This window comes from Mesoplodon mirus (assembly GCF_964341445.2).
Source record: "Mesoplodon mirus genome assembly, chromosome: 13".
In the NCBI taxonomy this organism is placed as follows: domain Eukaryota; kingdom Metazoa; phylum Chordata; class Mammalia; order Artiodactyla; family Ziphiidae; genus Mesoplodon; species Mesoplodon mirus.
In genome coordinates this window covers 25,804,751-25,829,614 of record NC_138989.1, presented here as the reverse complement: position 1 = coordinate 25,829,614, position 24,864 = coordinate 25,804,751, and the positions used below count along the sequence as shown (strand labels likewise).

The following is a 24,864-nucleotide window of genomic DNA, read 5'->3' as shown; positions in this document are numbered from 1 at the left end:
TACAAAGTGCTCCAGATACCATTATTCCCTAGGGTCCTCCCAGCAGCAGTGGCTCATTTACAACAGGCAGAGCCAGGCCCGGGCCAGACCCTCCGTCCCTCCCGGCAGCGCTGGGAGCCTAGCCTGGCAGATGCCACTCCTCATCTCACTGGGGACACACTGGCCCAACCCCTTCAAGACTGGACTTTTTCAAGTGACCCCGGGATCCTGCCCTGCCATCAGGGCTTAGGGCTTGGGCTGATGGGTTCCGCAGCCCCTCCCAGGGCCCCACGGTCTGTGGGAATGCTCTCAGGCCTCAGTCTCCCCATCTGTCCATGGGCAGCAAGGGGTGAACCCTTCAGCTCCTAGGTGCTGGTCAGACTGGCCTGTGCTGAGGAAATGCCTGTCTCCCTGGGGCACAGCCCTACACAGCTCACTGGGGGCTGCCTCTTCCCTCACAGCCAGGAATCCTCCCCAGCACCTCAAGGTCACAGATGCGAAACCAAGGCCCAAAGAGGGGCTGGGCCTGGGTCCCTTTCCCCCACCACTGACCCCAGCACCTTCTCAGCTCAGGCACACTGATCTGACCACTCCATGCTGGGCTCACCCCTCCCCGGAGCCACATATCCCTGCTCTGGGCCCACATGTGGGCACACATGGGTGCCACATGGACACAGGTAATCTTGGAATGGGAAAGAGGGCACGAAGCCAGAAGTATGAAAGAACTAAGATTCTACATCCAGGCACAGAGAAACACACATTTTAATTAGACTAAAACACCATAAACAAAAAAGACAAACGAAAAAAATTTAAATTCCCATCACAAAGGCTGCATCTCACTTGACCTCGGAAGTGCTTTCCGCACTAGGCTTTCAGGACCCCCACCTACCACGCTCTGGTTTTCCTGCCACCACCCCAACCTCAGGATGTTGGAAGCCCCAGGCTCAGTCCTTGGTCCTGGTGCATCTATGTCCTCCCCAAGATGAGCTGATCCAGGCTCAGGGCTTAAAATGCAACCTCTGTGCTGATGACCCCCAAATTTGATCTCCCCTAAACTCCAGGCACTTATCCTCAGCCATCCACAGGCTACCTCCCCTAGGCATCTAAGAGGTATTTCACTCTTGACATGACCTAAACTGCACTTTTTCCTCCCCTCCCACCTCTGCCCCCCAAACTGCTCCTTTCTTAGTCATCATGATCCTAGAAAAGGACACAACCATTCACCCTCAGGCTATAAACCTCAGAGTCGTCCTTGATTGGTCACTTTCTTTCATCCCCATATCCAACGGCCAATCCTGCCTGTTAGTTATACCTCCAAAATACACCTAGATTCCAATCCTTTCTCATTACCTCCTCCACCACACCACCACCCTGGTCTAAGCCACAAGCATCTCTCACCTGGGTTACTGTAACAGTCTCCTATCTGGTCCCCTGCATCTGCCTTGCTCCCATAGGTTTTTAAAAAAATAATCTGTTAACATGTAAAGCAGACATCCTAGTAATGAAAGACTAAACAATTCAGACCAAACTTCCACAGACAACTAGAAAAGCCAAACAAATAGAAAACATCTGCTCAAGGGCGTCAGAGAGAGAAATACAGGCCTCCGAGTGAGAGGAGCCTGGCTTTTGGAGCCTCTTTTCCCCTCCAGACGACTGCCAGTCCTGGAAGAGGAGGCTGAACGGCCAAGCAGGGCTTCTGACATCCTCCAGTGCCTGGGGATGGGTGTGCTGGGGGACCACACCTGGGGATGGGTCCTCACTCCGAGTAACAGTCAACTAGATACAGAGCAGCTCTTACAAGCACGGCGGCCCAGCTTCAGATGACCTCAGCCACTCAAACTGGATTAAGGTGATCCCAGAATGTTGGTATCCTAGGCCTCAAATTATTATTATTTTTTAATAGATCTTTATTGGAGTATAATTGCTTCACAATACTGTTAGTTTCTGTTGCACAACAAAGCGAATCAGCCATATGCATACACATGTCCCCCCCATATCCCCTCCCTCTTGAGCCTCCCTCCCATCCTCCCTATCCCACCCCTCTAGGTCATCCCAAAGCACGGAGCCGATCTCCCTGTGCTATGCTGCTGCTCCCCACCAGCCAACTGTTTTACACTTGGTAGTGTATAAATGTCGATGCTACTCTCACTTCGCCCCAGCTTTGCCCTCCCACCCCATGTCATCAAGTCCATTCTCTGTGTCTACCTCTTTATTCCTGCCCTGCAACTAGGTTCATCAGTACCATTTTTTTCTTTTTTAGATTCCATATATATGCATTAGCATACAGTATTTGTTTTGCTCTTTCTGACTTACTTCACTCTGTAAGACAGACTCTAGGTCCATCCACCTCACTACAAATAATTCAATTTCATTTCTTTTTATGGCTGAGTAGTATTCCATTGTATATATGTGCCACATCTTCTTTATCCATTCATCTGTCGATGGACATCTAGGCTGGTTCCATGTCCTGGCTATTGTAAATAGTGCTGCAATGAGCATTGTGGTGCATGTCTCTCCTTGAATTATGGTTTTCTCAGGGTATATGCCCAGTAGTGGGATTGCTGGGTCATATGGTAGTGCTATTTTTAGTTTTTTAATGAACCTCCATACTGTTTTGCATAGTGGTTGTATCAACTTACATTCCCACCAACAGTGCAGGAGTGTTCCCTTTTCACCACACCCTTTCCAGCATCTATTGTTTCTAGATTTTTTGATAATGGCCACTCTGACCGGCATGAGGTGATACCTCATTGTAGTTTTGATTTGCATTTCTCCAATAATTAGTGATGTTGAGCATCTTTTCATGTACCTCTTGGCCATCTGTATGTCTTCCTTGGTGAAATGTCTATTTAGGTCTTCCACCCATTTTTTAACTCGATTGTTTGTTTTTCTGATATTGAGCTCCATGAGCTGTTTGTATATTGTGGAGATTAATCCTTTGTCTGTTGTTTCATTTGCAAATATTTTCTCCCATTCTGAGAGTTGTCTTTTTGTCTTATTTATGATTTCCTTTGCTGTGCAAAAGATTTTGTTTAATTAAGCCCCATTTGTTTATTTTTGTTTTTATATCCATTACTCTAGGAGGTGGGTCAAAAAAGATCTTGCGGGCTTCCCTGGTGGCGCAGTGGTTGGGGGTCCGCCTGCCGATGCAGGGGACGCGGGTTCGTGCCCCGGTCTGGGAGGATCCCACATGCCGTGGAGCGGCTGGGCCCGTGAGCCATGGCCACTGAGCCTGCGCGTCCGGAGCCTGTGCTCCGCAACGGGAGAGGCCACAACAGTGAGAGGCCCGCATACCACACACACACACACAAAAAAGATCTTGCTGTGGTTTATGTCAAAGAGTGTTTTTCCTGTTTTCCTCTAAGAGGTTTTTTTTTTTTTTTTTTTTTTTTTTTTGTGGTATGCGGGCCTCTCACTGTCGTGGCCCAACCCGTTGCGGAGCACAGGCTCCGGACACGCAGGCTCAGTGGCCATGGCTCACGGGCCCAGCCGCTCCACGGCATGTGGGATCTTCCCAGACCAGGGCACGAACCCGCGTCCCCTGCATCGGCAGGCGGACTCTCAACCACTGCACCACCAGGGAAGCCCGCGCCTCTAAGAGTTTTATAGTGTCTGGTCTTACATTTAAGTCTTTAATCCATTTGGAGTTTATTTTTGTGTATGGTGTTAGGTAGTGTTCTAATTTCATTGTTTTACATGTAGTTGTCCAGTTTCCCCAGCACCACTTATTGAAGAGGCTGTCTTTTCTCCATTGTATGTTCTTGCCTCCTTTGTCATAAATTAGGTGCCCATATGTGTGTGGGTTTATCTCTGGGCATTCTATACTGTACCACTCATCTATATTTCTTTTTGTGCCAGTACCATACTGTCTTGATTACTGTAGCTTTGTGGTATGGTTTGAAGTCGAGATGCCTGATTCCTCCAACTCCGTTTTTCTTTCACAAGATTGCTTTGGCTATTCAGGGTCTTTTGTGTTTCCATACAAATTGTAAGATTTTTTGTTCTAATTCTGTGAAGAATGCCATTGGTAGTTTGATAGGGATTGCACTGAATCTGTAGATTGCTTTGGGTAGTATAGTCATTTTCACAATATTGATTCTTCCAATCCAAGAACATGGTATATTTCTCCATCTGTTTACGTCATCTTTGATTTCTTTCATCAGTGTTTTATAGTTTTGTGAGTACAAGTCTTTCGCCTCCTTAGTCAGGTTTATTCCTGGGTATTATATATATGTTTTTGCAATGGTAAATGGGAGTGTTTCCTTAATTTCTCTTCCTGATTTTTCATGGTTGGTGTATAGGAACACCAGAGATTTCTGTGCATATAGGCCTCAAATTATTTCTAAAAAGTTTTAACAATCTTTATACACGCTTGCTAGCGCTCAACTAAAAAGGACTAAGCCTTCTTTCCAGCCAGTGCCGAGCGATGGGCATCTCTCAGGACAACTGGCACAGCACCACAAGACCTAGGGCAAAAGGAAGCCCTACAACCAGAAGCAGAAGTGTGAGCTGGGATGCCCTGCTGCCAACACCAAGACTGGTCCCCGCCACAGACACAGAGTCCGCGTGTGGGGAGACAACAAGAAGTACCGGGCCTTGAGGCTGGACATGGGGAACTTCTCCTGGGGCTCGGCGTGCTGTAAACGCAAGACAAGGATTACTGATATTGTCTACAATGCATCCAACGATGAACTGGTCCATACCAAGACCCTGGTGCAGAACGGCATTGTGCTCACCAACAACACACAGTACCCACAGTGGTACAAGCCCCACTATGCCCTGCCCCTGGGCTGCAAGAAGAGGCCAAGCTGACTCCTGAGGAGGAAGAGACTTTAAACAAAAAACAATCAAAGAAAATTCAGAAGAAATATGAAGAAAGGAAGAAGAACGCCCAAATCAGCAGTCTTCTAGAGCAGGGGTCCCCAGCGGTCTGCAATCTATTAGGAACCAGGCCGCACAGCAGGATATGAGCAAGCAAAGCTTCATCTGCTGCTCCCCATCACTCACATTACTGCCTGAAAATCGCTTGTATTACTGCCTGAACCATCTCCCCCACCCACCCACCGCACCGGTCCGTGGAAAAATTGTCTTCCATGAAACCAGTTACTGGTGCCAAAAAGCTTGGGGACCACTGTTCTAGAGGAGCAGTTCTAGCAGGGCAAGCATTTTGCATGCATCACTTCAAGACCAGGCCAGTGTGGTCAAGCAGATGGCTTTGCGCTCGAGGACAAGGAGCTGGAATTCTATCTGAGGAATACCAAGGCCTCGAAAAGCAAATAAATCCTCCTCCCTCCTATGTTAGCTCATGTAAAAAAGGTGTTTATTGTTATATAAAAAAAAAAGACCAGGCAAACAAGGAAGGAAGACAGCACAAAGCCCAAGAGAAAGCATAGATAATGAAGGAAAAGACCATAGGATCTCCAGATTATGAAGGGTCAGACCTCAGACTTTGAATAACTATATGCAAGGAAATAAAAGACAAGATTAAGAGTTTCATCAGAGAACTGGCAACTATAAAATATGGAATTAGGAGCTCAATGCTAACAGGAGATTACCAACAGTTTAAACACAAATTTTAAAAAAAGATTAATTCAATACAAAATATCCAAATTTTCTACAGAGAGAAAAAATGATAGAATATATAGAAAATAGATTGAGACATAGGGGAATAAAATAGGTAACGAACAAGGACCTACTGTAGAGCACAGGGAACTATACTCAATATTGTGCAATAACCTATAAGGGAAAAGAATCTGAAAAAGAATATATAACAGAATCACTGTGTTGTATACCTGAAACTAACATGACATTGTAAATCAACTATACTTCGATTAAGAAAAAAAGAGAGACACATAGGGGATAAAATGATTAAAAAAATATATACAAACACTAACCAAGAAAGCTTGTATAACTATATTAATTTCAAACAAAGTAGACTTTTAAAAGAAAATATTATTAGAGATAATGAGGGACATATTACTATAAAAACCTCAATTCAATAAGAAGATATGAAAATATAAATGTATATGCACTTAACAGTTTTAAAATATATGAAGCAAAAATTGGCAGAATGAAAGGAAGAATTAGACAAACATCACAGTGGGAGAGGAACACACTTCTCTCAGTAACTGATAGAATAAGAAGAAAAAAAATCTTCTACAGTGAGGCTGTATTATTATGACATCATAATAATAAACTGACTGAACTGACATATACAGAACACTGCGCTCAACAGCAGTGTTGCACGCACATTCTTTCCCAGAATGCACAGAATATTTTAAAAAATTGATCGTTTTCTGGACCTTTAAGTCTCAACAAGTTCACAAAAATTAGAAAATCCTCATATATTTGGAAATCAAGACAAACACTACTAAATAACCCATGAAACAAAGAAGACGGTACAATGGAAATTAGAGAATATTTTGAACCAAGTGTAATGAAAATATCTTACATCAAAAGCAGTAGGATTGGGCTTCCCTTGTGGTGCAATGGTTAAGAATCTGCCTATCAGGACTTCCCTGGTGGCACAGTGGTTAAGAATCCACCTGCCAATGCAGGGGGCATGGGTTCGAGCCCTAGTCCGGGAAGATCCCACATGCCGTGGAGCAACTAAGCTGTGCGCCACAACTACTGAGCCTGAACTCTAGAGCCCATGAGCCACAACTACTGAGCCCACATGCCACAACTACTGAAGCCCGTGTGCCTAGAGCCCATGCTCCGCAACAAAAGCCACTGAAATGAGAAACCCGCGCACCGCAATGAAGAGTAGCCCCTGCTCGCCGCAACTAGAGAAAGCCCACACACAGCAACGAAGACCTAATGCAGCCATAAATAAATAAATAAAGTAAGTAAGTAAATAAGTAAGTAAGTAAGTAAAAAAAAGAATCCGCCTGCCAATGCAGGGGACATGGGTTCAAGCCCTGGTCTGGGAAGATCTCACATGCCGTGGAGCAACTAAGTCTGTGAGCCACAACTACTGAGCCTGTGCTCTAGAGCCCACGAGCCACAACTACTGAGCCCACGTGCCACAACTACTGAAGCCCACGTGCCTACAACCCGTGCTCTGCAACAAGAGAAGCCACCGCAATGAGAAGCCTGTGCACCACAACGAAGAGTAGCCCCCGCTCACTGCAACTAGAGAAAGCCTGCGCGCAGCAACGAAGACCCAACGCAGCCAAAAAAAAAAAAAAGCAGTAGGGTTATCAGCAATGGTGGGAAGGAAGGGAAGGGGAGACAGTGGGTCTGGAGAACTCCCAGACCGCCCACTGGTTCTCACAGGGAAGCCTGGAAAACCAATTAACCCGAGAACCTTTGCGCAGATGAATTTTACAGGTTGACTTTTGCAGTCTCCAGCTTACGGGTGAGTGAAAGGTGGCCAAGGGAAGTTTGGAGGGTGCCGAGGAGTTCTGGGTCCTGAGAACTCTCCACATGGGAGATCCCATTCTCTCTCCAGAACAGAGCCCTGCACGGAGGGGAAGCTAGTGGGAGGAGAAGTCAGACTGAGCAGGACAGGAACGACAGGGGCAAAAGGATAGTGAAGATGTAGATGTTTTCAAAAAGTTATGGAGGTAGGGAATTCCCTGGCGGTCCAGTGGTTGGGACTCTGTGTTTTCACTGCCAAGGGCCTGGGTTCAATCCCTGGTCAGGAAACTAAGATCCCACGAGCTGCGCAGTGCAGCCAAAAAAAAAAAAGTTGTGGAGGTGATCAGAGAAGACAAATACCAGAAAGTAGGAGGCCATATATATATTTTAAATCATTTTGTGAAAACAACAAAAGGAACCAAGAGCCATGATGCTATAAAACCTATTCTGACTTACCTTCTAAACTCAAAGTACAGGAAATCTCATCTTCCTTAAACATGAACAATAAAAGGTATTGAAGCCACACCCCATACAGAGTTGATATAAGGAAAAAAGATAATAAGAATCAGAATAATGTCCCGTGGAGGCATGCCAGAAAGACAAGCCCACAGAGCAGACGTAAACTGCAACTTAATATTTTTAAGATGTGCTAAATAAATTAAAAGAATTATAGAAGCAATGAAAGAACAGTATACATTAGAATTAGAAAAACCTTAAAACGAAGTGGCTGGAGAAGCTGAAGACTTAAAAAACAAAATTATAGGGGCTTCCCTGGTGGTGCAATGGTTGGGAGTCCGCCTGCCGATGCGGGGGACACGGGTTCGTGCGCTGGTCCGGGAAGATCCCACATGCCGCGGAGCACCTGGGCCCGTGAGCCATGGCCGCTGGGCCTGCGTGTCCGGAGCCTGTGCTCCGCGACGGGAGAGGCCACAGCAGTGAGAGGCCCACGTACCGCAAAAAAAAAAAAAAAAATTATAGAACTCATGAAAGAATGAAGCATAAAAGAAAAAATTATCAGAAGTGAAGGCTAAACAAGGATAAACACAGAGCCAATACCTATAGAGATACATTAAAAGAAAGATAAGATGAAAAGGGGGAAATTATTTTCAATCAAAACGAAATGAAGAAGGACTTCCCTGGTGGTCCAGTGGTAAAGAATCTGCCTTACAATGCCGGGGGCACAGGTTCGATCCCTGGTCAAGGAACTAAGATACCACACGCCGTGGGGCAACTAAGCCTGCGTACCACAACTCCTGAGCTCGCATACCTCAACTAAAGAGCTTTTGTGCCACAAACTACAGAGCCCATGTGCCCTGGAGCCCACGCAGCACAACTAGAAAAGAGAAAACCCGCGTGCCACAACTAGAGAGAAGCCCACATGCCGCAACAAAGAGCCCACACACTGCAACAAAAAGATCCCTCATGCCTCAATGAAGATCCCGCATGCTGCAACCAAGATCCGACACAGCCAAAAAATAAATAAATAAATAAATAAATCTTCTTAAAAAAATGAAGAAAGAGATTTTAAAATACAGATATAAAGAAGATCAAATGTACACTTAATAGGAGTCCCAAGGAGGAAAGCCAAATCTATGGAACATAATAAATAATAAAAACTACAATTCAAGGTAACTTTTCTGATTAAAAAAAAAATTACTTGTCGAAAGCACACTCCACTGCATCGGGAAATCAATTCAGAATAGCCAATATAGAGATGTATTCAAATTAACCTATTGGATATTAATAAAAATTAATAATTATTTGGGCATCTAGGTAAAAAGGACTAAGTCTCTTATAAGAGAAAGAAAATCAGATTGTCATCAGACTTTTCAACATCAATGCTTTATGCCAGAGACAGTGGAGTGTTATAATCAATACATTCAAGGAAAGAACATGTGAGCCAAGGATTTTATATCCAGCTAAACTTCACCTCCAATGGCCACAGACCTTCACCTCCAAGGGCCACAGACTGTTATAAACATGCAAGAACTCAGTGAATATTTTCCCCATGAACCCTTCCTGAGAAATCTCATTAAAAAAAAAAAAAAAAAAACTTTAGACAACTCAAGTAACTGGAAAGACTTTGCCATAAGAAGTAGGACTAAGAATTAAATATATACTGACCAGTAGATTTAAGACTAAAAATGATGGTTATAATGGAAACAGTATAGAGATGGAATGGCTATTGTTCTGAAAATGTAGGTACAGTAGTACAACCATTACAAAAATGGGGTAGGGATGTTGTTTTGAGGACATGGCTGTTGTCTTTGACTCATGGGCTAAATAACAGATATAATAGATTAAAAAAAAAAAAGACTCCGGCTTTACAGGCCCCCAGTACTGATAAAAGTAAATTTGCCTGTGTTATTGCACATAAAATTGGATGTTATGGATGTGTTAATTGTGCCAATGGAAAATTTACTTTTGATGATTGTATGGACAGAAAATCCATCTGGTGGCAAGAGGGAAAATTAACTGAAAAAAAAAAAAGGGAGAAACAGCTAAAGCTATTATGGGTCATGAGGTCTGTTATGCAGATGTAAGAGGAGGGTGGGGTGAGAATGGAAAGGATATATGAAAATAGAAGAGGCTCACTGCTTGACTGATAGGTATTAACTGACAGTAAAAGGATATCCCTTTAGACCCTATGCTGGGAGATGGGAAGAACAGGAGGAAGAAGTTACCAGGTAGTTTCAGTATTACTCTTAGTGGGGAACGGTATCAGTCAGGGTTCTCAGACAAACAGAACCAATAGAATATACATATAGGGAGAAATTTTTATTTTGAGGACTTGGCTCATGTTATTATGGAGGCCGGCATGTTCAAAATCTGTAGGGCAGGCCAGTAGGCTATAAATTCAGGGGAAAGCTGATGGTGTAGTCTTGAGTCTGAAATCTGTGGGGCAGGCCAATAAGCTGGAAACCCAGGCAGGATTTCTATGTCCAAGTCTTGAGGTAGAATTCCTTCTTCTCTGGGGAACCTCAGGTTTTGCTCTTTATGCCTTCAACAGATTGGGTGTGGCCCACCCACATTATGGAGGGCAATCTGTCTTACAGTCAACTAATTGTAAATGTGTTTTGTTTTCGTTTCTGTTTTGGCCAAGCCTCACAGCTTGAGGGATCTTAGGTTCCTGACCAGGGATGGAACCCATGCCCCCTGCAGTGGAAGCACAGAGTCCTAACCACTGGACCACCAGGGAAGTCCCAACTGATTGTGAATGTTAATCACATCTACAAAATAACCTCACGGTCACGTGCAGACTAATATTTGACCAAACAACTGGGATTGAGCACCATAACCTAGTTGGTACATAGAATTAACCATCAGAGGAGCCAATAGAGAATATTGAAAAAGTAAGAACTAAGAGGACCATATCGTATATATCTAATATTGCCATTATATTTACCATATAACATAATAAAGATATCAACATAGGGCTTCCCTGCTGATGCAGTGGTTAGGAATCTGCCTGGCAATGCAGTGGACACGGGTTCAATCCCTGGTCTGGGAAGCTCCCACATGCCACAGAGCAACTAAGCCCGTGCACCACAACTACTGAGCCTGTGCTCTAGAGCCTGCGAGCCACAACTACTGAGCCCATGTGCCACAACTACTGAAGCCCATGCACCTAGAGCCCGTGCTCTGCAACAGGAGAAGCCACTGCAATGAGAAGCCCACGCACCACAATGAAGAGTAGCCCCCACTCGCTGCAATTAGAGAAAGCCCATGTGCAGCAACAAAGACCCAACGCAGACATAAATAAATAAATAGTATTAAAAAGATATTAGTATAATTATAACCATTATAACAAACATATAAACCTTTCTCAGTATCAAAAAGTATATCAGAAAGAGAAAATAAGGGATATATTTGATTATTTTGCAAAAAAACAAATAATTTTAAAAGAAATAAAGAGAAAAAATAAAAGAAAAAGATATATATTATATATCTATATACACACACATATGCATTTGAAAAAAGAGAAAAGAAACACAGGAAAAATAAATCCAAAACAAATGAAAATGGTTTCCTCTGAAAGAGAGAATAGGAACAGAATAAAGGTCATATGGATGAGAGTGAGACTTTTGAGAATACCTTTTAATACAGATCTGACTTGTATTCAGAAAGAAAATTAAACAGAAAGGATGAAAAAGAAAACCCTAAAATTGAATTTTAATTGAAAAAAACTAAGCTAATAGTATATTGAACTGTTAACATAATCACACAGGAAAAAGAACTTAATTAACTGCACATCTTTCACGGGATATATCTTAAGGACCAAAAAAAACCTCTGCAAGGACTTCTTGAATTTTCCCTAGTAGATTCATTGTTCATAGTGCATTGTTGAAGTAATTCTGAAACTCTTTTGTGAGTACCTGGGGATACAGCAAGTAAGTAAATATATGGACATTGTTGGGAACTTCTCTCATAGTTGCAGAGACAAGACGGGATGGAGAAAGATGCAGAAGACCCCATCATAGTGGATTTGAACTGGAGGTGTCAGAGATTTTACATTTTTTCTTGTTCTATGCACTGATACTACCTAGAAGCAATGGCATCCCAGTAATAATGAACCCTCTTAGCATCCAGATTTTCTTTTCTAAAATACCATTCTCTACCAATTCCTGATTTCAGGTCTGAGGGAATATACGAGTAGATCCTGGAACATTTTGTGTATAAGTCAAGAAAATTCTCTAAGACTGATGGATTCGTGTAAAAGAACATAGATGCTGGCTTAAAGGGGCTCTCACTGGTCAAATTTGTGACAATTTGAGCATCAGAAAGAGTAAAGTGATGGATTATAACATAGTGAACTAAAATAATCCATGAGTCAATAGAAATACTCAAGAATATCTGGGTTGGGGAAGGGGGATCTTTTTTACAGAAGAATGCCAGCCAATGAGTGGTGAAGAAATGACTAGTTTAGAAATTGCCTTTTTGCAAACACAAATGTATCTGTTGAGACGAGGATAAAAATCGATGCTAAAACATGGGATAAATGTTGTTTGAGAAAAGGATATTCACCTGGTCTCAAAGTATCAAACCGTATGTTACTAATTTAATAGGGAAATTGTACCCCGTACAACAGAGAGATCTGGAAGACACCACCTTTATGAAGTGATCCAACTTGGCATCACAATGATGAGAGGGTCTGACATTGTGTTCCCTCTTGTGTGATACAATGGGAAGGCAAAATACCACCTATCTTATATTGTGTTTAACCTGAATCTGATCGTAAATAAATTACAAAAACAAACCAAGATTGTAAAGAAAGACTGATACAACTGAACGGACTTCTTTAATGTCACAGAATATAAACTTTTTTTTTTTTTTTAAAGCAGGGGATTGTTCTAGATTAAAGAAGACTAGAGAAACATGACAATCACTGGATACTGGATCTAAAAAGAAAGATGGCGTGGGGGTGGGGGTGGGATGAATTGGGAGATTGGGATTGACATATAAACACTAATATGTATGAAATAGATAACTAATAAGAACCTGCTGTATAAAAAAATAAAATAAAATTCAAATAAAAAAATAAAAGATGAAAGAAAGATTGGGTCAATTGGAAAATTTTTGAATTGGACTAGGTATTAGATACTATAATTGTACCAAGGTTAAATTTCTTGAGTGTGATAATGGTATTAAGGTTATATAGGAGAATAATCTTATTCTTAATAGATACATGTTTGAAGTATTTACGGATAAAGTGTCATGATAAATGCAACTTATTTTCCAAATATGTGGAAAGATAGATATATGGAGAGAGAGAGAGAGAGAGAGCACAAGAAAGAGAGAGACAGAGAATGTGGCAAAATATGAACAACTGGTGAATCTAAGTGAAGTGTATATGGGTATTCTTTCCATTTTTCTGTGGGTGTAAAACTTTTTCAAAATAAAAATATGAACATTTAGGGGAAGAACAACAAAAAACTTGTGGAATGCAGCTAAGCCAAACTTTGAGGGAAAATTATAGCTTTAAGTGCATGCACTAGAAAAGACTTTAAAGATCAATCATCTATGTATCCACCTTATAATTTGTTTTTCCCAAAGTGTATCTCAAGATGAATTTTTTTTTTTTTTTTGCTGTACGTGGGCCTCTCACTATTGTGGCCTCTCCTGTTGCAGAGCACAGGCTCCGGATGTGCAGGCTCAGCAGCCATGGCTCACGGGCCCAGCTGCTCCGCGGCATGTGGGATCTTCCCGGACTGGGGCACGAACCCGTGTCCCCTGCATCGGCAGGCGGACTCTCAACCACTGCGCCACCAGGGAAGCCCAAGATGAATATTTTTTAAAAAGCAACTTAAACTCAATGGGAGGAGGAGAAAAGAGCCAAGATAAAAGTAGAAACTAATGAAAGAGGAAATAAATGCATCATAAAGAAAATCAACAAAGCCAAAAGTTGATTCTTCCAAAATACAATAAAATTGATAAAATCCTTATCAAGACTGATCAAGAATGATAAGAGAAAACGCTAGTTACCAATATCAAGAATGAAAAAGGGGCCTCATTACAGACTCTATGGACATTAAGAGGATAATAATGAGAGGACGTTATAAACAGTTATATGCCAACACATGACAACTTGCACAAACTGGACAAATTCCTTGGAAAGAACTTACCAAAACTGACTCAAGAAAAAATAAAAACTTGAAAGTCTTATACTTGTTAAAGAAACAGAATCTGTTATTTAAAACCTTCACATGCACACAAAGAACTCAGGCTCAGAAGATTAACCAGTAAATTCTTCCAAACGTTTAAGGAGGAAATAACACCAATCTTAAGAACAAGAAAAAACAACAACACAAAACCTATTCTTGCAGACTATGGAAAAGGAGAGGACATTTCCTAGCTCTTTTTATGAGGCCAGTGTAACCTTTTTTTTTTTTTTTTTTTCTTTTTGCGGTATGCGGGCCTCTCACTGTTGTGGCCTCTCCCGTTGCGGAGCACAGGCTCCGGATGCGCAGGCCCAGCGGCCATGGCTCACGGGCCCAGCCGCTCCGCGGCATATGGGATCCTCCCAGACCGGGGCACGAACCCGTATCCCCTGCATCGACAGGCGGACTCTCAACCACTGCGCCACCAGGGAGGCCCCAGTGTAACCTTGACACCAACACCTGACAAGGACATGAGAAGAAAGGAAAATTACAGACCAGTACCTCTCATGAATATGAAGAAAAAAATCCTAAACAAAATATTAGCAAATCAAACTTAGGGATAAATAAAAATGATATTAAATTATGAACAAGCTGGGTTCCTTCCAGGAATGCAAGGGCAGTTTAACATTTATTGCTTTTTTTTTTTTGGCTGTGACACCCGTAGCATGTGAGATCTTATTTCCCCAACGAGGGATCGAACCCACGCCCTCTGCATTGGAAGTGTGGAGCCTTAACCACTGGACTGCCAGGGAAGTCCCACTGCACTTTTTTAAAGGGAGAAAAATCATTTGATTGTCTTGATAATGCAGAAAATGCATTTGATATACATTTGACAGAAAGATGGGCAAAAGATTTTAACAGAAATTTCACAGACGAGGATACCCAGAATGACCAATAATCACTTCCAACCCCTCAGCATTAGGTGTGGAGTTATTGTCTGTCTCCCCCCACTACGAAGGCAAGAGCCTTGACCATCTGGTTACCACTATGACTCCAGGACAATGGCTGGCAGGTGGCAGGTGCTGCAGGTAGCCAAGCATCACACACCTTCACGCATCCACGACGCCCGCCAACATGCACCATGAACACGCTCATGTCCACAGGCAGGATGGTACGCGCTCGGGGCCACCTGGGTTGGGGTTCCTACTCACCAGGCACATGCCTCACCCTCCTTGAGCCTGGGTCTCCTCAGCTGTGAAGGGGCCAGTTGTGGCCAGCAGAGAGCTGCGGTGCAGAGCAGTCACACTTCTTTCACCTGCCTGTCCCCAAGGAGCTGGGAGGCTGCTGTCACATACACACTCGGACACGCAGATCACACGTGTGTGTGCATGATGCCCAGGTCTACAGGCTGTTTCCTCCTGAACCCCAGAGGGTTGGAAGTGCAGTAATTTCCTGGTGAGTCAACCGGGAGTCCAGAGAGCCACTAGGGTCACAAGGGCTGGGAGGGGAGGAAGGGTGACATCACACCATAATCCCGTGAGCCTTCCCCACAGCAGGGTCCCCTGTTGAGATGCCGACCACATCCAGACCAAGCCACTGTTACAAGAGGCCAGGGACACCTCCTCTGGGCCGGGCGCGCTCCGTGACAGAGGTGCCAACACGAGCCCCACTTCACAGGTGGGGAAACCGAGGCTTGTCCAGAGTCCCCTTTCTCCTCTGCACCGAGGGCATGACTCACAGGCCGACTCCTGAATGGGTCTGAAGCAGCTGATGAGACCCAACCTGCGGGGCCCAGCCCCTCCCCACCCGACTCCAGGGCCCCACAGGACAAGCACCCTGGGCCCCCCGCCGGCCCCCTCTACAACTACCCACATGGCCACTGAAGCTCTGGCCTTTACGATCTGAGCCCAGGGCAGGCTGGAATCCTGGGCAGAGGGTGGGGACCCTGGGAAGACCCTACCTTCCAACCCCAGAGAGATTCCCTCTCTGCAGGGGCAGCAGAGCAGGACAGTCCCAGCTGGGCCCGCTCATGCTGTGACACCCAGCTGGTCCCTTCTGTGCAGGCCTAGTTTCCTCTAAGTCAAGTGGAACTATGAATCCTCCACTCAGGATCCTGTGTGGCATTTCTGAGTGGTCACAGCAGACAGACATCACAAAGCCTAAAAATCACCACTAACCCTGAAGTCTCCCTTGAAGGCAAGCCCTCACGTGGAGCCTCGGAACTCCCAGTTTGCACATGAGCCTAACACACTGGCATCACACAGGATGGGGTGTGCCCTCGTTGTCAACATGCTTCTATTGTGTCTACACTAGGCTTGGAGCCAGATCCTCCCCCAGGGGCTCTGGCTGCTGCAGGAGTCCCAGCTCCACTGAGAGAACCCAGTGCTCACAGGTTGGAAGGAGGTGGGGTCTAGGAGGCCCTTGCAGGATCTCCCCAGCCCTGACAGATCATGTGAGCCCCTGTCCCACAGCAGCTGTGGCAGCTCCAGGCTCTCTCCCACCCCTGGTTTCTTAGAACAAAAGCAGGAAGTGGAGCGCCAAGGACATGAAACACTTGGGGGGAACCACATCTGCTCACCTCACCAGCGAGGACTGCAGAGCAGAGACCACAACCCCCGGCCCTCCAAAACCCCCAACAAAGACTTGGGGAGACACAACAGGCCCGGACCCCCTCACAGATCCGTGGCAGCAGCCCCCCACCCCTGGGGTCCGCGTCCCCATCAGTGGTCTCTGGGTCTGAAGCCCCAACTTGTTTGCATCTTTGCAAATATGGGCTCAGGGGGCACAGCACCTCTGCAGTTCTCCAGAGCATTGGGAGGGGTCATTCCCCTCCCGGCCCCTGAGAGCCCTCTGGGAAGACCAAGCAGTCTGCCCCCAACTTGTCCCTGTCATCCTAGAGGGAGCCCTGAGGGAGGGGACAAAGCACCCTGAGAAGAGCCTGAGGACCAGGCCAGAAGGGGGCAGGGCAGGGACAGACAGACAGATGGAAGATGAAGGGAGGAAGGAAGGAATGAAACCAAGGGAGAAAGCACGGAAGAGGGGTGACCCCGGGATGAAGGGGGCAGGGATGCCATCTGCCCAGTGGTGCCCTGGGTGGGACTCAGACACACTGCCCCTTGGTCCAGGACAGTCCTCTTTGGTTCACAAAGCACTTCTGATCCTGACAATGGCCCTTGAGGCAGATATTCCGGGAAGCAGACTGAGCTGGCAGGGAGGGGGCTGCTAGCCCAGGCTCCCACAAGCCCAGAGTGGGGCAGGGGCCAGGAGGGGCATCCTGCACATCCCGTCCTGGTAGGCAGCGGAAGCCTCCTGTGGGCTGGGCTTCCTGGAAGAGCGCAGGGAAACATCAGCTGGGGCCCCTCTCCGCAGCCTCCCTGCCCCGGCCCACCAAACATCAGTCACTCTGCCTGCCACTTGCCTGGCGCCAGGCCTTGACGCAGGGGGGAGGCCGTGGGGGACATGATGCCATCAGAGGCCAGTTTCCCAGGGCCAGGAGGGGAGCCTGGTCTTGGGCAGCACTGAGTGCACCCCGGCAGGCAGTCCTCACATATGGAGCCCCTGAACCCTCTCACCCATGCCCCCGGGGGAAGACCCCAGCCTTGGAAAACTGCCAGGGCTTCTCTGAAGGGGCCGGGACCAGACAAGCAACACTGCAGCAGTGCCCTCGCTGGGCCTCCCAAGCCCTGGAGCTAGGATCAGCCTCACACATCACCTCTGCTCTGCCCACCCTGTTGTTACCCTAAACCCCTGTCTGTCTCATGTACACACCTGCTACCTGGTCTGTGCAAGGGCCCTGAGGCTGCTTCCTTACTGGAGCCCAAACCCACACGACCCCCACATGCCAGCACGCACACACGTGCGCCTTCTCCACACTCTCGCCACTGGTCACAAAGTCTCCGGGAGGGGTCAGCGTCAAGGGCCACCCAGTTCCCACCCACCTCCTACTCACCGCCCAATGTCCGAGCAGATCTTAGAGTCCGCAGCAACTGCAGCATGGGCAAAGGCCTGGGGGCCACAGTGGACGCGGTGCCAAGAGATGACCATGATAGGCACGATGATGGCCAGCGCCAGCCCCAGCCCCAGCAGGACCATGCTGACCGTGGCCCCGTGGCCCTGGGCCATGGCTCTGTGGCCCAGGGGGAGAGGGGAGGTAAGTGGGCACACAGACCAGTGGGCGGAGAGATACAGAGAGACAGGTGGATGAATGGACAACAAGATGAGCAGATGGACTCACAGATGATGGGACAGATAGACAAATAGACCAGAGCCAGAGACAAACAAATGGATTGACAGCCAGATGGCTGGACAGAGAAGGAAAGTCAGATGGACAAGTGGACAGTCAGGATTACAGATGGATAGACAGGTTTCCAGGCGAACAGCGGGCAGCCAGGCGGACAGGTGGGAATGTGGACAGGCCGCTGGCAGCGGGGCTGCTGCCTTCCTCCAGCGCCCACCTCCGAGGCAGAGCTGGCCGCCCGCCTGGACTTCCAGTTTTCAGCCCCAGTCTTGGCCCTGGCAAGGCGCCAGGCAGCAGGGCGTCTATGGGGAGTTTTTCCTGCCAGAGAGAAGCCAGCGGCTGCCGTTAACTCCCTCACTGCTGTTCCCACCGCCTGTCCCCTGAAAGCCTTGGTACAATTACCCCTCCCACCGGCTGCCAATGCCCAGGGCTACCCTGTCCTGTCCTGTGTGTGTGAGGACTCGGTGCCTGCTTGGCTTCCCGGGGGAAGCTGGGGTGCAGAGCTCCCAGAATCCCATGGCTGCTCCCTGGTTCCCAGCAAAGCCAGGACAGCAGAGTGCAGGCCTGCCCAGGACCCTCTCCTGGATCAGGCTCAGTGGGGCAGGGGGCCAGGGCAGAACCCCAACTCACCTCCTCTTCATGGGGCCCCGCCCAGCCGCAGCTCACCGCAGCATCCTCAGAGCCAGAGGACACTGGGGCTAAAGGGGACCAGAGGCAGACAGAGGGGGACCCAAGGCAATGTCAATCAGGACCTGAGTTCAAGTCCCAGCTCAGCTGAAGCCAGGGCAGGGGGTGGCCAGGGGTGACCAGGAGGGGGCTTGGCTTCCCTGTCCGCTCAGGGGAGGCGACTGGAATGCCAAATGCCCAGGACAAGATTTCTGTGTGGGGAATACAGACAGGGCCTGCATCCAGCCCTTGGCACACAGTGTCCACCGGACTGTCCATCCCTGGGGCCTGCTGTCCCGGAAATGCCACTGGGCCTCAGGGAGCGGGCTTCCCTTCCACCTGCATCTCTGCCCATCCCTGGTGGCGTTTCTGCTTCCCTCTTCCTGAGCTGACAGCGCCTCCTCTCCTGGGGGCACCGGCCTGCACCCTGCCCTGCCCAAGCTTCAGGGTGCCCAGCTGGGAGGTGGCTGGGAGAGTGGTGGCTCCCCGAGGTGCCCCCCTTGACGAGACTCAGCAAGGCACAGGGTGCAGGGGCTGGACTCCCACCCCCAGAGCCCCCCAGAGCCCCCACATTCTCCCAGCTTCCTTTCCAGCTGAGCTTTGCCCTCCCCAGGTCTCTTTACCCCTTCTGGCACAGCAGAGAAACTGAGGCACGTGCTGCCCGCACAGCCACAGAGCCTGCCAGGCCCCCCTGTCCAAAGCCCCTGCCAGCCTGAGCTGGAGGGGCTACTGGGGCACCCTTGGGGGGTGGGGAGGGCTGCGGTCACCTCCCACCACCCTCACCGGACCCCCAAACCACAGTGACATTGCTCAACCAGGAACCAGAGTGCATTCCTGGGCCAGGGCCAGCCCGGGAGGCAGAGGAAGCAGGGACAGAGACAACGCCCCCTCTCCCCAGCCTTCCTAGTCAGGCAGAGGCCAGGCTGCAGGGACTGCTAGAGCGAAGGCCCAGGGAAGGAACAGGCATTGTGCTGGGCTGGCCAGAAGTGCGGTCAGGGAGGTCCAGCCAGGAAGGGCCCTGGACATCTGTGTCCAGGAGATGAGGGGCAGGAAAGAGAGGGGAAGCCAAGTCTCCAGGCCCCAGGGGGGAGCTGAACCTCATAACGGCTGGGGAACTGGGATGCACCCTGTCCACGTGCTGGGGCCCAGGGAGTTCCAGGCCAGCCCCCACCTCCGCTGGAGCAAGGCCCGCCCCTCAGGCCTCAGTCTTCTCCCCTGCAAATTGGCCACAGCCTTTCCTCTGGGGCTAAAATGAGGGCTGAGAACTGCCCACCCCACCAGCTCAGCCTCCATCTTGTCCCCCATCCCCCAGGGACCCCAGAGATGCCACCCTCGAGGGCTCAGGCTCAGACATGGGGGCACTCTGCAGACCAACACCCTGTTTCCCTGTGGGCACTTCGGAAGCATCAGGATTTTCTGCCTCATGAAGGAGAGCCCAAACCTGGGCTCTCCTAGTCCTGTGCCCCTGCCCTCAGGGGCCCCCACTGGTGCTCACTAGGCAGGGGGATGTCTTGCTGTTGTGCTGGGACCCCCTCACCCCTCCCCACCTCCCCAGGTCTTTCCCAGCACCTCACCTCGGGCGTTACAACTGTGTATAAAGGATGAGTTAGGAGGCCCTGAGGGAGGGAGGGGCTGGCCCCGGTGTGGGAGGCTGGGCGCTGCGTCTGTGGTTCTCCCCCATCCAGAGCCACCCTCCCTGGGGCGCTGGCCCAAGCCCTGACCCCTGAAGATTTGGCGACCTCTTCCAGTTCATGGATCCCTGAGAACTGGGCCTCCTTCTGGAGTGGATCACAGTTTGGGTTTCACTCTGGGTTTCTGCTTGGAAAGCCCCCTGGGCCTGGCCCTGACCAACATGTTTTGCTCCAGCCTCTTGCCCAATACCACCCCCACCCAGACCTCAGCTTCACCTCAGTGTGTGCTGGTTATGGTGAGGCTGGACACCCGCCGGGCTGAAGAGGTTCCAGGGTTCCCAGGAGGAAACGCCGGGGCCATGCGCCCCCTGGTGGCTGACACTGGGAAGTGCTGCTGCCCAGCCCAGGGAAGAAGTGGTCTGGCTCTCATCGTGGGGCTCAAGGTGAGGAAGAACAGTGCTTGGCATGGCCCACCCTGGGCCCCCACCCCAGCCCTCCACTCCCAGCTCCCGCCCCGTTCCAGTGAAAATGCTGAGGCTGGCTCCAGTGCCTGAGCTGTCCAGACCTCTGAATCCCTTATCTCCATCCTTCCCTGCCAGGTGGCCCCACTTCACACAGGATGCTGAGGCCCAGGGAATTGGGAGCCAGCCGGCAAGACCGCCCAGAGCCTGGCACTGCAGCCCCCATTTATTGCACTGTTTTGCCGCTCACAGGGGAAGCATGTCCCCCAAAGTCCCACTCCCAGCCCCCCACCCCCAGCGGACATCTCATCCCTGGGCTGCTGGTCCACCTTGCCTGCCTGAGTGCTCAGTAGCCCGCAGGCTCCCCGCCTTTCCTGGAGTCTGAGGCAGCCGCCCAGCCGCCAGCTGTGCGGACAATGGCCTGTACCACAGCAATGTAGGTAGAAGTGACCTCGGTGTGGTGGTGCCGGGTCTTCAGGGCTGCAGCCACTGCCTGGGGGTGGGAGGGAGAGGGAGGCCTCAACGGGGGCCCAAGACACCGTCTGAACCACACCTGTGTGGGCATGGGTTCCACAAACGCAGGTGGTGCCATTTCTGTCTGAGTGGCCACAAAGAGCAAGTTGGGGGCAGCTGGGCTGACTGGGTCTCATCGGAGCAGGTGGCCTGGCCCTCACAGCATGGGGTGCAAAGTGGCCCAGGCAGCGGGCATGAAAGTTATCTGCCCCAGGCAGAGGACAGCAGCCATCGTCCACTCCGCAGTGGCTCAGGAGATCCAGGCCCTGTTCCAGGATTCCCAGGGGCCCCCACTGTGACTCAGCACCGCCCCCAACCTGGTCAATGTCTTTCTCCAGCGTTGTGGTGTTGGGCAAAAGCTGGTTGTGCAGCCGGGGCTCCTCCACCGCCTGCTTCACATCATAGCCGAACCACAGGCTGTGGATAATGGCCTGCGGATGAGGGGATGGGGTCAGTGTAGCCCAGCGGGCAAGGGGCTGGGGGCACAGGCAGGTGGCACATACCAGTGCAGTGGATGTGGTGATCTGCGTGCCCCCAGAGGCACCCACCACCATGCGGACCCGGCCGTCCTGACCCACGATGATCGCCGGGCACATGGACGAGAGCGGCTGTTTCCCTGCAGCCGGCCGGCGGGAGGGAGGGGACAGAGGAGCTGGTCAGCTGCCTGTTGGGACCCCAGCCCCCTCTCCACCCAAGCCCTGTGCCCACACCTGGCGTGATGAAGTTGGCCAGTGAGGGGGGCACCCCGAACTGGTTGATGATGTTGGGGGAGCTGAAGTCATCCATCTCATCATTGAACAGGATCCCGTTGGCCCGTGACAGCACCTTGGAACCGAAGCTGCAGACCAGCTGGATCAGAGAGCTGTGCCCACCCCTGCCCCGTCCCACCAGCCCCACGTGCCCACCAAAGTGCCAACACGCTCCCTGGGGAGGTAGGGGAAAGCACTCTACCAATGTGGAGCCCCCCTTCTAGGACACGCAGGCAGCCCCGGCCCACCCGGCCACCCAGCAGCCCTACTAGAGGTTGATGGTGCTGGTGGCCGACACGGCACTGCCATCCTCTGAGACCACGGACAGGTGGGTGGTGCCCCCGTCATCCGGCGTGTAGAACTCAGGCTCGTAGTAAGAGGCTGGGTGAGTGGTGTCATCGGAGATCCGGGCCCGGAGCTGGGCAGCGAAGAACTCGGAGCTCATGTTGCGGACCACCTGCCGAGACCCCAGAGCTGGCCTGAGGAGGTGGGGGAGGTGGGGAGGGGGACGGGCTTGTGCGAGCAGCTCTCAGGAAGCCCCCAGCCATGGCTCTGACCATAACCCTCTTGCACCCAAAGTCTCACGTGGCCCATCTGACCCCCTCTCCCCAGCCTCTGTCTCTGCTGCTGTCCAGCAACTCTGAATGTCTGTCCGTCCTCAGAGTGCCCACTCTCACTGCATCCAATAATTCATTCATTCAGGGAACTTGTAACTTCATGCCCAGCACTGGGGGATCAGCAGGGAACAGACACGCAGGTCCCCACCCTCACAGCAGGGAAGACAAAGGCAGGCAGGGATGTGCTGGAAAGAACAAGCCAGGTGAGGGGGGTGGAGTGTGATGGGGTGGGAGCAGAGTGGTCAGGGAGGGCTTCTCAGAGAAGGTAGTATCTGAAAAAGCCACCTGAATGGTAATGCAAAGGCCCTAAGGCAGGCCTGTGAGTGACAGGCAGACAGTGAATGGGGTTAGGGAGAGAGGAGGTTGAAGATGCCAGCAGAGGCTGATCCCATAGGTCCTTACAAGCCCTATAAGGACTTCAAAGCCACCTGTGCTTAGGGCAGAGGAGTGAGCAGCTGATGGGTGTTATCCCTCCGGCAGCTGTGTGGGGGTGAAACCCAACTGGGAGGCTATGATATCCACCAGGTGAGATGCTGGGGGCTTACCAGGTGGAAAAGAGGAACGGAGAAAGGCTCCAAGTCTTCAGTCTATAGTGGCCTCTAACTGGGGCAGGTTGGGAGCCTGATTTGGGAAAGGAGCTCGTCGGACCCTGAAGAATCTGTCTCAGGTGGGTGATGGGCCACACCTGATGTGTTGAGTTCATGGGCAAGGCAGGGCGCAGAAGGCTGAGCAGAGGAAATGCCTCCAGAAGGTTCCAGCAACACCCATGAATTAAGTGACTAATCCAAGGGGAAAACGTTCAGCCTGAATCTACTTCCAAGGAAACAGGGTTGAATCCAGGAATTGGGACAGCCTAAAAGACAACTGCCCTGGGCCTTAAAATCAACAAAACAGCCCAGGGGGTCCATTGAGGCTAAGAGATGGCAGACGTGACAGCAACAGCAGGTGTGAGCTTGACGGGCCGGGGGCCTCAAGACATGGATGGGACCCTTGGGGAAAGGCTGACCAGACATCTAAAAAGGAAAAAACAGGGAGAGCAAGGGGGAGACGGATGGAGACGGGGAGAGAGGAAGGAAATGTGCCCAAACGTCCATAGCCTTGCAAATTAAAAAGTCAAGGGAGGGAGGTGCTGGTGAACATGGTGAGATGCTGCAGAGAGTGGACCAAAGGGGAAACGGAGGCTGGTCTCAGGACCTGGCGGCACAGGTATGGAGGGAGGAAGGGTGGGCACGAGGGGAGAGGGCTCCAGAGAGGAGGTGGTGGCCAAGTTTGCCCCAAGGGGGAGCAGAGGGACGGGGCAGCAGCTGGAGGGTTCTGGACCCATAACCGTACACCTCTTTCAGAAATGACCCATCAGAAAGGGCAGACTGGGATCCCAGGAGGGAGAGCAGCAGTGTAGGAAGGGCGTGCAGAGTCAGAGAGTGGACGAGCAGAAGGCCAGTCTCAGCCGGGAGGGACGGCAAAGAGGGGCATGATGCAGTGGCTTCCACCACCTCAGGGATGCCAGGTGCTGAGGTGGGCAGCAGTGAGTGCAAAATCATCCCCAGGAAAGAGAAGAGGGGCTGCTGAGCAGCTGCGGGAGGTCACAGGTCAGCGTGAGGGGGTCTGCGAGTCTACCTTGCAGGGACGGGGGGACCCACGTAGGTAATGAGGGATGTGATCGGGGTGGAGGTGGAGGTCCAGCCTGGAGCTGGGGCACATGGCAAGTGGGTGGGTCGGGCAGTGCAGGGCCTGGGTGGGGATCTGGGAAGTTAGCTCCTGGGTGTGACCAGGGAGCACGTGGCTGGGGCCTCTGCCCAACTGGAACACTGGTCCCCTCCCTTGAATCCACTCTCCTCCACCCGGAGGGCTGTGATGCCCCTGTGCATTCCTCACCTCGGCACTGACCACTCCAGAGCCTCCCAGGCCAAGGACACAGCACATGCAAAGGCCCCAAGGTTGGAGTGTGGCAGAGGAGGGCACTATCACTCACTGACAAGTCTGTCTCTCCCACCCTGTGAGCTCTGTGGGGCAGAGGCCAGGACTCAGGGTCAACAGTCCATCCTAGCAC

At 50.1% G+C, this 24,864-nt stretch overlaps 2 protein-coding genes and 1 pseudogene across 18 annotated transcripts in view; 1 reads left to right on the top strand and 2 right to left on the bottom strand.

Annotated features, from left to right (window-relative positions):
- Positions 1–20,932, bottom strand: part of GGT5 (gamma-glutamyltransferase 5) — a 29,026-nt gene extending 8,094 nt beyond the window's left edge. The window contains exons 1-4 of one of the 8 annotated variants that reach the window (XM_082641263.1): positions 20,751–20,932; positions 18,808–18,875; positions 18,395–18,495; positions 17,890–18,066 (exon numbers count right to left, since the gene is read on the bottom strand). In XM_082641263.1, the coding sequence (XP_082497389.1) occupies positions 17,890–18,062 (173 nt within the window). In that variant the 5' untranslated portion in view covers positions 18,063–18,066; positions 18,395–18,495; positions 18,808–18,875; positions 20,751–20,932. Of the gene's footprint in view, positions 1–4,569; positions 4,617–15,151; positions 15,737–17,889; positions 18,067–18,394; positions 18,496–18,807; positions 19,356–20,750 lie in introns of those variants that run through there. The other 7 variants (XM_082641265.1, XM_082641264.1, XM_082641267.1 and 4 more) reach the window with 7 other exon arrangements.
- On the top strand, positions 3,354–5,793 carry LOC309814956 (small ribosomal subunit protein eS8-like; annotated as a pseudogene). The gene is made up of 2 exons: positions 3,354–4,907; positions 5,137–5,793. The product of its transcript is annotated as a small ribosomal subunit protein eS8-like (transcript).
- Positions 20,933–20,991: 59 nt separating the features above from the next.
- GGT1 (gamma-glutamyltransferase 1) overlaps positions 20,992–24,864 on the bottom strand; it is a 30,484-nt gene continuing 26,611 nt past the window's right edge. For 7 of the 9 annotated variants that reach the window (XM_082640843.1, XM_082640842.1, XM_082640841.1 and 4 more), the window contains 4 exons: positions 22,467–22,654; positions 22,159–22,286; positions 21,766–22,064; positions 20,992–21,428 (listed from right to left, as the gene is read on the bottom strand). In XM_082640843.1, the coding sequence (XP_082496969.1) occupies positions 21,282–21,428; positions 21,766–22,064; positions 22,159–22,286; positions 22,467–22,654 (762 nt within the window). In that variant the 3' untranslated portion in view covers positions 20,992–21,281. Of the gene's footprint in view, positions 21,429–21,765; positions 22,065–22,158; positions 22,287–22,466; positions 22,677–24,864 lie in introns of all 9 variants that reach the window. The other 2 variants (XM_082640846.1, XM_082640848.1) reach the window with 2 other exon arrangements.